Source organism: Gopherus evgoodei, chromosome 11 (assembly GCF_007399415.2).
Source record: "Gopherus evgoodei ecotype Sinaloan lineage chromosome 11, rGopEvg1_v1.p, whole genome shotgun sequence".
NCBI classification, from domain to species: Eukaryota; Metazoa; Chordata; order Testudines; family Testudinidae; genus Gopherus; species Gopherus evgoodei.
This window is the reverse complement of record NC_044332.1, coordinates 37,063,370-37,078,942: the sequence shown is the minus strand read 5'-3', so window position 1 is coordinate 37,078,942 and position 15,573 is coordinate 37,063,370. Positions and strand designations below refer to the sequence as shown.

The 15,573-nt window shown below is 38.3% G+C and overlaps 1 protein-coding gene across 2 annotated transcripts in view; it reads right to left on the bottom strand.

The window, feature by feature from the left end:
• Positions 1-438: 438 nt before the first annotated feature.
• NFE2L2 (nuclear factor, erythroid 2 like 2) overlaps positions 439-15,573 on the bottom strand; it is a 40,535-nt gene continuing 25,400 nt past the window's right edge. For both annotated transcript variants that reach the window (XM_030580513.1, XM_030580512.1), the window contains exons 2-5: positions 5,114-5,383; positions 4,834-4,929; positions 4,363-4,545; positions 439-2,142 (exon numbers count right to left, since the gene is read on the bottom strand). In XM_030580513.1, the coding sequence (XP_030436373.1) occupies positions 949-2,142; positions 4,363-4,545; positions 4,834-4,929; positions 5,114-5,383 (1,743 nt within the window). In that variant the 3' untranslated portion in view covers positions 439-948. The remainder of the gene's footprint in view (positions 2,143-4,362; positions 4,546-4,833; positions 4,930-5,113; positions 5,384-15,573) is intronic.

Below are 15,573 nucleotides of genomic sequence, written 5' to 3'. Positions count from 1 at the left end.
GCTGCACCGCTGTAGTGCTAAAGTGAAGCTGCTTCTACACAAATGAGAGGGCTTCTCTTGTCAGTGTAGTTAATCCACCTCCCCAAGAGGCAGTAGGTATGTCAACAGGAGCAGCTCTTCTGCCAACATAGTGCTCTCTGCACAGGGGAAATGGGGGGCTAGGTCGATAGAATTATGTTGCTCAGGGGGTGTGGATTTTTCACATCCCTGAGCAATGTAGTTATAAGAATATAGGTCTGTATATAGACCTGGCTTAGTAATGCTGACAATGTTGTATACTGCATTTCAAGTTAATAATTATATAGCTTGTTTATATGACCTTATATATATCACCTTTGTTAAAAAAAAAAAGTGAATGTTTGTAAGTTAGTAAATAACCTATTTAGGAAGTAAACATGAATGATGTGCAGTTAAAAAAAAATTCACAAACTATTAAGACAAATCAAAATAATATACTTTATCATCAACTTGTATACTAAATTAAAGTTTATTTTAAATGTAAAGCAAATAAAAATATATAAGAAAAGTGGTGAACATTCAATTTATATTTATAAAAATTTGTCTGAATACAATTTGTTGCAAGACCAACTGTATTTAGCCAGCTAAAATCATATATATATATTTTCATATAAATCTATGAATATAACAGATGAGATAAAACAGTATATAAATAAGATGTCTTTAAATATTTACACTCATACAGAAACTAGCCAAAGTGGAGCTATAAAGAAGGAAATATTGACTGTTAGAAAAATGAGATTACACATTTTGCATACATATGCATTGCACTAATAGTTTAACTTGTGTATTTAATATACTAGTTATTAACTTTAGATATATATTTGCATAAATCACTTTAAAATATGACAATTCTGCATTTCACATCACAGTAAAAGCTATTAGAATAAAAATACCAGCTCTGTCAAAGCCAGTTAGCTTCCTTGCCTGTCAAAATTTAGTCTCTGGCTTCTTGCTTTTAGGAACAAGGAAGATGCTGCCATCTTTTGTTTGCTGCAGTGAGTATTCACTGGGAGAGTAAGGCTTTCCATTTTCATCATGTAGCATGCTGAAGACCTCAAGATACAAGTTGGTAAGCTGCTTTTTCATTAGACGGATGCTTTTGTCATTCTCTCCTTTTTCTTTGAGCAATTTATCTTTTTCATCCTTTAAATGACCCAAGTCTTGCTCCAGTTCCACGATGTTTTCCAGTTTTCTTTTACGGCAGTTTTGAGCAGCCACTTTATTCTTGCCTCTCCTGCGTATATCACGAATAAGTGCAAGCTGGGCCTCGTTGAACTGCTCCTTAGACATCATTTCATTGAAGTCATCCACAGGAAGGTTGATGATTTTTTCTACAGAGAAAGGGATATGCAGAGCTTTTGCTCTTTGCTCATCTCTTGTGAAATGAGCTTCAAGGTAGCGTGAAGGTTTATCTCTTGTAAATGGAGCTTTGGTGTGGCCTGGACTGGCAGGTAGTTCTCTCTTTGGTGTGTTTACACATTGCAGATCAGACTTGTGTGTGCTTGGCCCTAGGGAAGGAGGGACTGGATCATGGAACTGCAATGAATACGTTTGAGCATTGCTCTGTTGCAGACTTCCAGGAGCACTCTCCATTTCTTCCATTTCAGAATCACTGTATCCAAAAGCTGCATCTCCAAAAACAGATGATTCAACAGAATGTTCAGGGGATGCAATACTGGAATGTGCATTCAATGAGATACCAGAGTCAGAATCATTACATTCTGGTGGATTTCCCTGATAGTCACCATTAAAAGCTTTACACAGTGAGAAATCAGAAATATCAATAGGTTCATATGGAACTTCAGCAAATGACTTGTTGACAATGTTTGGTGCTGCTGTGTCACCATTCACCTTTGGATCAACAAAGGTGGAGTAGAAATCTTCAGAAAAGTTGGAGCTTAAACATGAAGTGGTATCTAAAGAGGCCACTCTCAGCTGGCTGAGGTCTTCTGGTGGTAGGATGTTAGAAAAGGAATCCTCAAAAGTGTTGAGGAAATCTGAATTGCAATTAACAGTAATGGGTAATGAGTTGTAGAAGTTACTGTGAATCTCTGATGGCTTGGTTTCTGGGTTTGCAATAGTGGTTACTTCAGCCAGGTTATCATTTTCAATGTTAAGACACTATATGAAGAAATGTTACAAATATAAGTTTATCAATAATAAATTCACAAAATATTTTATCATCTATATCTATAGCTGCTGGATTCCACAAATTTAAGATTGCCCTTCTGAGATCAATATACACATAAAATGGCCATTAAAGCATTGTTTTATAACTCGGGTGGTCATAGCACTGCCCATTGCTCTGGGGACTGCAAGTCCTAGCAGAGTATGAATCTTCTTGTTCTCAGCAGAGTCACCAGGTAGATAACATAGCATTCTGGCACCTGTAGTGTCCCAAAATCATACTAATAAACCAAAGAAATGACTTGCTGAAATATGCTCCCATTATATGGAAGCTAGATGCATCCCTCCTGCTCTAGTAAATTGTCAATATGGATCCTGATGCTGCCAAATCTGAATACACCTTAAGCAGCACCATAATACAAATAGATTTAGTATTAATATAGCCAACTTAAAGCCACTGCATACGATTTATTGAATGATATTAGCAAATAACTATCCCTTAAATTTCAAACTATGGAATAGATTTTTAAGAGATCTTTCATCTTTTAGGTGGTACTCAATGAAGCAGCTGTTTGGTGCAGAGAAATTTAATTTACTATGTAATAAAAAACAGTACTAACATGGGGCTTTACAAACATTAATTTAACCCACATACACTAATGTTAACCAAAAGTAAGTGTTGAGGACTATTATTTTGATGGGCCCGATTGGCTACAAAAACAACATTCTTTCTTTCCAACAGGGTAGCAGTCTTAACATTTATGGAAGGAAGCTGGTATCAAAGTATGCCTTCTGTCCTTTTAGAATTAGGCAATTACAAAAATAGTTCTGGTCCTCTTAAAGAGGGCCACACACTGATTGTTCAATCACAAATAAAGTCATACCTAAACTATTATTTACCAGATGTGAGATCTTTTGGTTTTTCCTTTTCTCTTTAAACTAATCCTTAAACTTAAATCTGTCTTCTCCCTGAAAATTTGTTCAACTTCTACTCAGAATTATAATAGTGACATTTAAGGGTTTTTTCTTTTTTTAAGGTTATTTTGTATTGTCAGTTTCATTGTTGCCCCTGTATAGTCACTCAATTCCCCATTTTGGTTGTGTGGGTCTTTCACACAACAACAGGGAAGAAAAAAAAAAAGGGGGGGGGAACCCACAGGAAAATTTATTGTGAAAAAGCACAAAAATTAGCAAAAGGAAGAGAGGGTCAGAACAGATGTAGTACCTGATACTGCTTTCTAACTAATTTTTGTTAAATTGACTTGCTTTCACGTTGACAGTGGTTTGCAATCCAAAAAACAGCAGCTTTGTGCTTGTGAAAAACATTAAAATAAATAATTAAAAATAAACCAGTCTAATTTTACAGTCCAATTTGGGTGATATTCCAGTAAAAACACTGCAGAGGTGATTAAATAAATAAGCTAGATAGTCTCTGAAATGCTAAGATTAGTAAAAGAGCAAAGTGATTTTTAGCCTGATACATTCACTGCATGTACAGCACCTAACAGAGTTTGATTATAACTGAAATACAAATAATGTTTTAATAGAACAAGCAGCCATAACTAGTCGCTAATATACCAATATTATTATTTTAAAAGCTTTTTCTCCCATGATGGAAGATAAATGCAAAATCTAAATAAATTCAACTTCAAAGTTTCTAATATTAATTGTAAGGACAAATCAAGAAATGCCAAGTTATGACCCCTACCGCATATGCAATATTGTTTTGTTTTATATATATTGTAATATTAATGTAAATAATAGAAAGTTAAACATTATAACACATACTTTTAGAGTAGTATTTGGAGATAGACTAATGGTCGCTGTAGGAACCATAATTTAGAGGTTCCTCACATTTCTGCAGGTACAATTTCAAACATGACAGTGAAGTAACAGGTTTCTGTATTTAACCAAGAGCCAGCTCTAGAATCAATAAAAATAGAAACATTGTGGCCAGGAAGACAGAATATATTTTCACACAGTATTAGGTAAACAATCCTCCTCTCTTGAAGTCTTCCCTCTTACACTGCTTTTGATTAATTATATTTTAGATGCTTAGTGTACACTGATTTACAAAAACCCTGCAGCTACTAGCCTGATGGGCTTGTTACCATTCCTTAAGAATGACTGCACTGTTATTGTTCTGAATTCTTTGGAGATGTTCTCCCAGAATACTCTGCCATTCTTTCAGCTGCTGCTTACATTAACTCTTACCTGTAGTTCTGGAATGGACAGTAATTCTTCCCAAACTTGCTCTATGTTTTCCATATTATCTACATCAGTGACAGGAGATTGAAGGACTGATGATTCAGGTGGCTGAGTCTGATTAGAAGTAATGAAGATTGGGTCGTTATCTATATGAGCAGGTACTAGCACTTGAAATGCAGCTGAAGAAACCTGGAATTTTATAAATATACATTACTCAGTAAGGCATCAAGCAAAAGCCATTCTTGTGTGGATCTGTTATATAATACAGAGAGCACCATGTCCCCTTGAAAGAGCATTAGATAGATCTAAATCACTGTATTTTGCCTAACATATAGTACAATAGTGTGAAAATATCCCATTAAGACTCTTCATAATAGAAATAAAAAAAAACCTGCAAATAAGTTGTGCAAGAACAGATATGTTATTCGCTCCCCCTACCCCCCCCCAACCATACTAAGCTTTAGGTTGCTATTTTACCTCATTATCATCTACAAACGAGAATGTTTCTGCCAAAAGCTGCATGCAGTCATCAAAGGACAAGGCATCTGCTTCTGGTTTTGAAATATGTGTAGTCTACGTAGAAAAGATATGAGAAAAAATATCAGTTTATTTCTGGATGACTGTGAAGATTCCTCCCTTACAAATACAAATTAAGTTTAGATAACCAGCAGTTTTATCATCTTATTCACAAGAAAGAGAAATGAAGACACATATACATGATATAGATCAGCATAAGCGAAACATTACTGTTTTTTACCTTTGAAAAATTGGTTGGCATGCCTGTGTTGCCTGACTCAATGTGCTGGGCAGGTTGAATGGGAATAAATTCACCTGTTTCTTCATCCAGCTGCAGCTGAGCCAGTAAAGCTTTCTCTTGCTCTTTTTGGAGTTGTTCTTGTCTCTCCTTTTCAAGTTTCTTCTGCTTTTCGAGTTCATACTCCTTCTGTCTTTGACTAAAATCAAAAACTTCACGTCTTGCCCCAAGGTCTATATCTTGCCTCCAAAGAATGTCAACCAAGTTCACGTCCTGTGGATAGGAAAGAAGATAATTTTTAAAAGACAACCTCCTCTACATCAAAATTGGTTTAAAATGATAAAGCATAGTAATTCTGTACTAAACAATTAAACTTGTGTAACTGTCTGAGGTTTTCAGGCCTACCAAATCACCTAAGCAAAATGTACGTTTACTTCTAGTTCCAACCATACATTTTGTTTTTTCTAAAACAGCTCCCAGTTTTATATACAAAATGTGAATAGGCTGATTTCTCATTGTGGCAAGCACGTGTGCGTGCGTGCGCGCATGCGCGCACACACACACACACACACACACACACACACACACACACACTCTGTTTCCTCAAAGCGCATCAATAATCAACACATTACAGTCGGTTATTGTAATGAATACAGTTTGCGAGATGTGGTCATTTATCAGCCAGCCAAAAGGGCATAGATAGAGGAAGAATTAAGAGACACGTGACTTAATATCAGCTGGATGATTTCTTTCTGTATTTATTGCATAAAATTTCAAAGTTGATTAAACATATATTGTAAGATGTCGAGTAAGGACAATTAACCACTATCTATATATTATAAAATGTACGTTAAAAAAAAGAGTTCTGTTACTTCATGCTATTAAAAATGAATATTCATTAGAGGCTACAGAATTTCAAAGTCACCAATCCTACTACCATTGTACTTAGAGGAATTTGCATTAAACACACAATTAACAACAATAATTATTACAGATTTGTAGTTTAACGGTTACTCCAGGTCAACCATACCAAAAGTGTTCCAGTGCTGGATTAGCACAGTTTGTATAAATTAATAGGTGCCAAATCTGACAATTGTGGTTCTGGCTTACCACTTAATAGAAAGAGAGCTTATAAAGAGGCAACTACCTTTGAAGTCAGATATCCCCCATACATATTTAATTTGGAAAGTGCAACTCTGTGTCATCTCAGGATAAAACTAAATTAAGTTCCGCCATTTAGAAAATGCCACTTGATCAATGAATTTTGTTTGGTGTTATAACTTTCCCTTTTAGTTAATGAAAATTATATCAATATGCATTTTCTAGTGTTCAAATATTCAGAATTTTTAGAGGTTGAAATTTTGCGTATATTTTAGTGAGAACAAAATCAAACATCCCAAGAGATCATCAACCAAGAAATTAACTGAGATGATGGAACATAGTTTATGGACATATAGTGCTAATATCTGTGATATAATAAAAAAAAGACTAATTTATGAATGGAAAAGGTAAGGCAACTGTGTGTTTCAGGAAAAAAAATTAACAACTACACTTCAATAGTAGACACATGCAAACTCACTGCTTAGTCCTGAGCATTTGCGTCAAGTTAGTACAACAGTAATATTACACCAGCATTCATTTAATTAAATCAAAATTGTACCAGTTCAGATAGCAATCCCAGACTTGGGATAATTTACCTTGCCAAAATAGTAAACCAATAACTTTCTCTTATCTTTATAAACTAGTTTCAACTAGGGCACAAGTTTAAGGCCAACATTTTTATGAGTGTCCATTTTGAAATACAGATAAATTCAATAATCTTTGCTTTCTTCACTGAAATCTTCTCTGTACCTTTAGTAGCAATACTTAGGGTTAGACGGAATTAGGATTGCTACCGATTATTAAGGAACTGATTGTTTTAAATTAATTGGTATATTTATAATACCTGCATGTAATACAAAATATGCATTACTACATATTTACATACATTACATACATATTTGATATACCTAACTGTAAGAGACTAAATTCTGCTTTATGGCCAGCAATGAAGCAGCTGAAATTATTATAGTGGCTGTCCAAGATAGTGGTTTGGTCTCTCCAGATTGGCAGGGTAAACTGAACTAATTAAATTGTGCAGTAACTGAAGATATTGTAATATGGTATGGCTTTATTAAAGGCCAGTTGTTTACCAGCTGCTCATCCTCTTTTCCTGTAGCAGATTTGAAACTCCTTTTTAGTGTCAGAGTATTTGAAATATGTTTTGGATAAACCTGCAGGATCTGGATTGTAGGGCACGTTTCTGAATTATTGATTTACAAGGCACTATGAGAGATTGTGACTCAAAACATTTCTCATATGATATGTGGGAATGAGATAAATCAGAGTTCTATTTCTCCCTGGTCTCCAACAGACTAGGCCACTGGAATTACAGAACTGTTAATCAGTTTTAGTTTAAATTTCAACACCAAAACTGATCAGAAAAAGAGAAGGTGAGAGGTACACCTTGTTCTCTTTAGAGGAGAAATCCATAGCTTTAATATGAAAATGTATCTCCTAAAGTAGTGGTTTTCAACCTTTCTCCATTTGCAGACCCCTTAAACATTTCAAATAGAGGTGCGGACCCTTTGGAAATTCCACGGTCCCCTACTATAGACGTCTTAGATTGAAAACTGACTGAACAGAATTTAACTATAAATGTTGCACGTGCTTGGCATGACATTTGACACAGCATGAGAAAGGGCGCTAAACTGTGGGCTTATATGCTAACATCACCAATTTTGGGTTCGGACCTGTAGGTGGGAGTATTCATAGTTTTGATTGATCAGAAAAACAGAATGCCTTTTCTGGGATCTGAAAATTTATTTTCATAGTCACCTTTCATGGACCCAATAGACATAGTCTGCAGACCCCCAGGGGTCCACGGATCATAAGTTGAAAACCACTGTCCTAAAGCCATCAGCAATACCACTTCAGGCTGTGGGCTTCTAATATTGAAATAAACAGTGCTGATCTGGCTCAGTACTTGGGTGGGAGACCTCCAAATAAACTCCAGCTGCTCAAAGAAGCAGTTTAGGCATCTCAGTAAGCGATCTTCTTCTGAATCATTTAGAAGGAGTGCATTATCATAATAATGGAGGCTCAGTGCTGCTATCTTTTGGACAAGCAAGTCAGAGTGCTGACCATCTGAGGTCACTAAACATCTCCCACTTTTCATAAGAGGGTGATTAGTCCCAGCGTCCTGACTGAATTCCAAAAGTGTCAGTTACACTCTGGACATCTGATTTCTATCAAACTGTTGTGCAGTATTGCTATATTTTGTTACACAGTTGCTGTGTTCCCCTGTGTCATAAACAGATAGTTAAGGGTTAATGTCTCTTTTACCTGTAAAGGGTTAACAAACAGGGAACCAAACACCTGACCAGGGGACCAATCAGGGGATAAGATACTTTCAAATCTTGGTGGAGGGAAGCCTTTGTTTGTGTTTTTTGGGTTTTGCTTTGTTCTCTCTGGGTCCTGGAAGGGACTAGACATGCAACCAGGTTTCTTGCCAATCTCTCTGCTACAGTCTCTTATAGATTCGAATAGTGAGTATTAAGGAACAGGCGGTTATAGTCTTTTTAATTGGTTTTCTTTATTTGCAAATGTGTATTTGGCTGAAAGTATTTTAAATTGTATTTCTGCTGGAGGAGGCTTTTCTCCAGTTTCTATAAGCTGACAGACCCTGTAACTTTTACTATTTAAATTGCAGAGATTACTTTTACTCTTTTTCTTTTTATTAAAAGTTTTGTTTTTAAGACCTGTCTGATTTTTCCCCTTGTTGAGGTTCAAGGGAATTGAGTCCATACTTAACAGGGAAGGGGACAGGAGGAGAGAAGGGTGGAATCCCTTTGTTTTAGATTCATGGAGCCTGAATCTGTTTATCTTCCAGGGTAACCCAGGGAGGGAAATCCTAGGAGAGGCATGGGTGAGGGAAAAAGAGTTTACTTTCCTTGTGTTAAGATCCAGGGGGTCTGGGTCTTGGGGGGTCCCCAGGGAAGGTTTTGGGGGGACCAGAGTGTATCAGGCACTGGAATTCCTGATTGGTGGCAGCTTATCAGATCTAAGCAGGTAATTAAGCTTAGAGGAATTCATGCTGGTACCCCAACTTTTGGACTCTTAAGGTTCAGATTGAGGAAAGATACTATGACAACCTGTGACTGCTTTTTTTCCCCAGAGATACTTTACTTATACAAGCTGCACCTATCCTAAAAAGTGAATGAGGTGTTTCAATAGACAAAATTAATTCTATGTAGTCTGTAAAAGAGAAGGGCTTTGGAGTTCATTGGAATGAAAGGTGCTATGAAACTTAAATAAATAGTTATCCTTTTTAACACCAGTAAAAATTCAAGCAAATTCTGTTCATGGGGGAGGGTCATGTTCTACTCAAGATATTTTAGATGTCAAATTTCCACTAGCAAGATATTTAAATGAAGACTACCTTTTAAATATGCTATATGTATTTTAACATTTTAAACTAGTAACTTGAATATTATTGCCATTATCAACAAAACATACAGAAGTTTAGGCATTATTCCAAAGCATCAGGTCAAAATATAGGAAACACCGAACAATCTACTCTAAAGTGGTTTGATTAAAGCTATTTTAATGTAAGTATCTGACCCTTAAGAGTTATTTTCTAACTAACAAACTTGTATGTGTGACATGTTAAGCCAGAGAGGTTCAAGTGGAAGTGCTGATGGGAACAGCAGGTGCACACTAATGTCCAAACTAAATTAAATGCATTAAGAATTCCAGATCAGATTTATAAATGGAACATGTACACACACGTCACTGCTGCTTTTCAGAGCCCTGCTTACCACATCCTTAATACAGAAGGCATTTACTGTAAGGGCTCTAGTGTTGCACCATGTGACTTACTTCACAACTGGCCGTTTGTTCTCTCTCCTCAGTTCTGTAAGCTCTTGCATCATGTCAGAGGAAATAATTGTTCGGGCAAAAGCTAAAAAGAGGAATGCCGAAGGAAGAAGCTTGGCCATCTCAGTATTAGGAAAATAATCTGTTATCTGAACTAGTTTTTCCATCAGGGATATTTCCCCCTAGTTTAGGCTAATAGTTCAATCCTGGTTTCATTGAAGTAAAGGGCAAAACTTATTTTAAGGGTGCAGGATTAGGTCTTAAAAAAAAAATAAATCTAAAATTTCCACACCTCAAAAAATATGTTTTAATGGAAAATACAAAGCATTATGTTGTTTAATGTGTATATCACATCCCTCAGTATCATAGTCCAACTATTTCATGCTTCAAATGGAGCTGTGTGTGCACAGTACCTTTGAAAATTAGATTAACAATGATTTTGGGGGCTTTTCCTTTACCTATCTATAAATGGAGGAAGAACCACCTTTCCTATCAGACATGGATCTGCTTTTCTCTTCCATGGTCCCTGCAGTAAATGTTGTCTTCTGCTCACTGTTTGCTTTTTTGTTCCTTTAGTGATACGCTGTTCCAGAGTCTTTTCCAAACCACACTGCTAACTTATGCAGCTTTGGACTAGTAAAAGCAGTTTTAATAAGATAAGCATAAAATGTTAAACAGTTCACATTAAGCCACCATCTGGCCCCTAGTGGAAATTTTCATGTTTTAGATTTACATATCAACATTTGCCATCTGGGTCGTCTGTTGTACATTTTATGTGAAACTCTGGATTGCAAAGTTTGACTATAAACTCTTATTGCTCTTAAGCAAACATATTTGCAGTAGGGTAAACAAAGGAGAGGAATTCTAGATCTATCCATCCATCCATCCATGTTGTATTTGTTATTTTCATGGACTGGATGATTTTTGTGGTTAAAACAGTAATTTTAAAAACTGCTTGTGTTGGATTTGGGGTTTTTAATTCAATTTTTGGAGCACAGGATATTTACAAGTAGAGATGATAAAACTGAAACATCTGATGATAAGTGTCACCCTGGAAAACAATCAACCATCCCAAATGGAATTTTCACAAACCATTATTATCTAATCACTTCTGACAGGGCACATTAATGCTGTTTTTTTTAAGCAGAGTCACATCTTTTGTCACAAAGAACCCTACACAAATTGGGACAGCTTTAGCAACAGAGATCCCAAATGGAATATTAATAGAAACGATATAGCAAAGAATGATGGGGTGTCACGTGTGGAAAAAAATGTCAAGATAAAATTACACACACACACACACACACGTACGTACGTAAAGGTTGGAGCAACAGATGCAGGGATGGTTTACAGAGACTATGAACTCAGAAGAAGGAAGGGAGCCCCAGCTTTGGACAACATTCAAATAAGGAGAACTGCTGCTCCCTTCAACAAGAGAGGAGTGGGCAAAGCAGCTCAGACATTGCTAGTGTTTTTTCAGGAAGTGAGAGGAGTGCATAGCGAGCATCTAGAGCTGCAGCTCTGATCACAAGAGAGGAAGGGAAGTGAGGAACAGAGCAGCTTCTGAGCTACTACTCCACATACTAGGCGGGAGGAAGAGCACAGGGCCAAGTGCCAGGGCTGGTCTACACTACGGGGGGAAATTGATCTTAGATACGCAACTTCAGCTACGTGAATAACGTAGCTGAAGTCGAATATCTAAGATCGGATTACTAACCCGTCCTCACCGCGCGGGATCGATGTCCGCGGCTCCCCCTGTCGATTCCGCAACTCCGTTGGGGTTTGTGGAGTTCCGGAATCGATATAAGCGCGCTCAGGGATCAATATATTGCATCTAGATGAGACGTGATATATCTATCCCCGAGCAATCGATTTTCACCCGCCGATATGGCGGGTAGTCTAGACGTAGCCCAAGAGAAGGAGCTGGAAGCTTTTTGCTCATTCGGAAAAGGGGAACAGAGTGGCAACAATAGCAATGGCTGAGCCCCACCCCACCACTTTTTGCAGAGCAGGATTGATTTGTTTGGGCAGTGTGGGAACCACACTGTCAAGTCTCGTGATTTTAATCACAAGATTCAATATTTGGTTGTTTGATTTTATTTTTAAATACTCAAGACCCTGGAGAAATTCTCACCTTTTGTTAAAAATACATTTCTAGCCCTCATGGTTGCGGAGAAAAGCTTGAAAATATGACCTCAGAGAACCCCAAAGGCCCAGAAAGCAGATAACATTTTCTTGTTTTAAGTTCATTTTTTAAAAAGTCTTGATTTTTAAGACCATCTCATAATTTTTGGGAGCCTGACTCATGATTTTTAAACATTTGGGGTAGGCAGTAGTGGAGGTGGGGGAGAAGAGGATTGTTTGTGGTGGTGTAAAAATGACACAAAGATTTAATTGGGCACAAGAATTGACTGGGAGAGCAGAAGTAATTTATTTTGGAAGAATGAAGAGGTGGTAGTGTCAATGAAACAGGCATGGATTTGGGGACCTGGCAGTTCAGGTAATTTGATTCCAGACCATATGAAGAACAAGTAGAGCAAGCTGTGCCTCATGAACAGTAGGAAGGCCAAACCTCACCCTAGCTCAGCCATTATGGACCTGGCTGCTGGCCCACACTGCAAGCCAAGACATAACACTGGGTAAGTGGGGATATTGGTGTGGGTTGGGAGATCAGAGGCATCTCCTCTCTATCTTTCATACTTGTCTTAATGACCCAATTACTTAATATGTTTTGAATGAGGATGAATCAACACCCTTTGACCACTGCTGCATAGGCTTCTGGATCACCTTTTTATTTCTTCTGGACTCCATTGTGCCTATCACTGCCACTACATCCTCTCAAACTAATTTTAAGCATTTTTTTAAATATTACGTAAGAGGGGTCCCCCAATGTGCCTGAACAACCCCTGGCTTTACAGAAAGGATATTCCTCTTCATCTGTTAGGTAAATTCCATTCTCTATCCAGGTGGCTATTCCTGCTGCACGTCCTGGCCATAGGTCCAATACATACTTCATCCCCTGTTCAGAGAACTGAGATAGGCTCATCCCTTCACATTTCAGTGTTTGTTTAGAAACAAACTTAAGTTTGACATTGGGAGAGAAAAATGTTTTATTTCACAGTTTGTCAATTTGCCACAGTTATCTAGATATGTATTTTAGCTTATGCTAGCTAAAACAGTTATAATCTGATTAACTGAATCTAGAACCTCCCGGATACCATCATGCACCTGTGAATGTAAACTCATGCTGTTTGTCCAAGTATAATCACTATATTCAACACAATGTAGCTCTTGTTATACACCAGTACACTCTAATATAAATACACACAGTTACCAGTATACTCTATTATAAACACTAAAAGTTATCTTGTCTGCATTGCCCAGTGTTAAATAAAAGTTGCTAGAAATGTTATCTTGGGCTATTCTAAATACGCATCAGAGGAGAAAGACATATTGATTAGTTGATTTTATCCTTTGGATGAAATACTCCACTAAAATCCTCCCCATCAACGCCACTACTCCAGGAATATCAATTTTAAAAAGTGAATGATTAATATATTTTGTCTGAAATAATCTTCCTGGAACAGTTTCAGCTCATTCAAGGTGTGAGTGTGAGAACTGTACTTACTTGTTCCTCACAATTTGATACTCTTCCCCAGCAACGTACATTAGTTTATAAGTCTCTGTCATGCCCGACAATATGGAAGGATCCTCGTAAGTTTCCATATTTACAAGACAGCAAAAGCACTAGAAACAAGCAACATTTCACACACACCCCAAAAGGAGGCAGGGCAATGTGATGGACAGGGTTAAGGAGAGCTGGAGAATTCACTTAGTACTTCTAGATGATGAGCTAAAATCAATTTATGATGAGACGCAGCTGGGGGGGGGCGGACAATTACTATAAAGGAGGGGCTTCAGGAAGCCTGGGGGACAATAGATGGTGGGATCCTCTCTTCAGAAGCAGCTCTTGCAAAACGTCAGGAAAGACATTGAGCAGGCCCCAGTGATGAGCCCTGATTAAAAGATCTGGACTTCCTGAGAGAGTTCAGGAGGTATTCAAGAGAGGAATGGAAGGTCAAGCACAGGAACGCAGAATATGGTGTAACTTTGTATCTTCACCTGGGATTTTTTAAGAGGACTCCTGAGGGATCCCTCCAACCTCCTGATCTGAAATAAAGGTGAACCTAGAGAGGCTGTGGATCCTGGTACACAGTGGCTTGAGGAAGCTGTGGAGAAAGGCCTGCTGACAGGCTGAGGTGGAAAAAAGCCCTGGAAGATAGCAAGGGATGGGTCTAAATAGACAGACCTTGCCTGCTCACTACAAAATTCTTGGGTTGGAACCCAGAAAAGAGGGAGAGCCTGGGTCTCCCTAGCTGCCACCAGGGAAGGTGGCATGAAAACTCCTGATATAAGGGGATAAATTCTTGTGAAAGTTCTGAAATTAGTTTAAGTCCCATACGGTCCACAGTTGGGAGCCTAAGGCCTGGTCTATACTACAAGGTTAGGTCGAATTTAGCCACGTTAGGTCTATTTAAAAATGAATGCATCCACACAACCAACCCCGTTCTGTCGACTTAAAAGGCTCTTAAAATTGACTTCTGTACTCCTCCCCAGTGAGGAGAGTAGCACTAAAATCGACTTTGCTGGGTTGAATTTGGGGTAGTGAGGATGCAAATTGACTGTACTGGCCTCCAGGAGCTATCCCAGAGTGCTCCATTGTGACTGCTTTGGACAGCACTTTGAATTCCAATGCACTAGCCAGGTACACAGGAAAAGCTCTGGAAACTTTTGAATTTTATTTCCTGTTTGATCAGTGTGGCAAACTCAGCAGCACAGGTGACTATGCAGTCCCCCCAGAATTGTAGAACGTTTCTACACTTCCCCTATCATTTCTGTCCCTGAGGTTATCGCAGATTAGAAAGTGAAAAAAAGCGCACTCGCAATGACATGTTTTCCGAGCTCATGCAGTCCTCCTGCATTGATAGGGCACAGCTTAATGCATGGAGGCATTCCGTGGCAGAGGCCAGGAAAGGACATAATGAAGCATCTGTTGGGGGAACAGACAGACATGGTGATGAAGCATCTGTTGGAGCTGCAGGACAGCCAACAAGAGCACAGACCCCCGCTGCCTTCACTGTATAAACCACCTACCCTCATCCCCATGTTCCATAGCCTCTACACCCAGACGCCCAAGAATGCGGCGGGCGGGGGGGGAAAGAGACCCTTCAGGCACCCAGCCACTCTACTGCAGAGGATGGCCAAAGCAACAGAAGGCTGTCATTCAAACAATTTGATTTTTAGTGTGGCCACAATAAGCAATGTGCCCTTGTCCTTCCCTCCTCCCCCACCCCACCTGGGCTACCTTGTCCGCTATCTTTTTTTTTTAATTAATAAAGAATGTATGGTTTCAAAATAAGTTACTTTATTTCAAAAGGGGGAGGGTGGTTGGCTTACAGAGAATCAAAAATCAACAAAGGGGGTAGGTTTGCATCAAGGAGAAACGCACACAATTGTCACACCGAAGCCTGGCCAGTCATGAAACT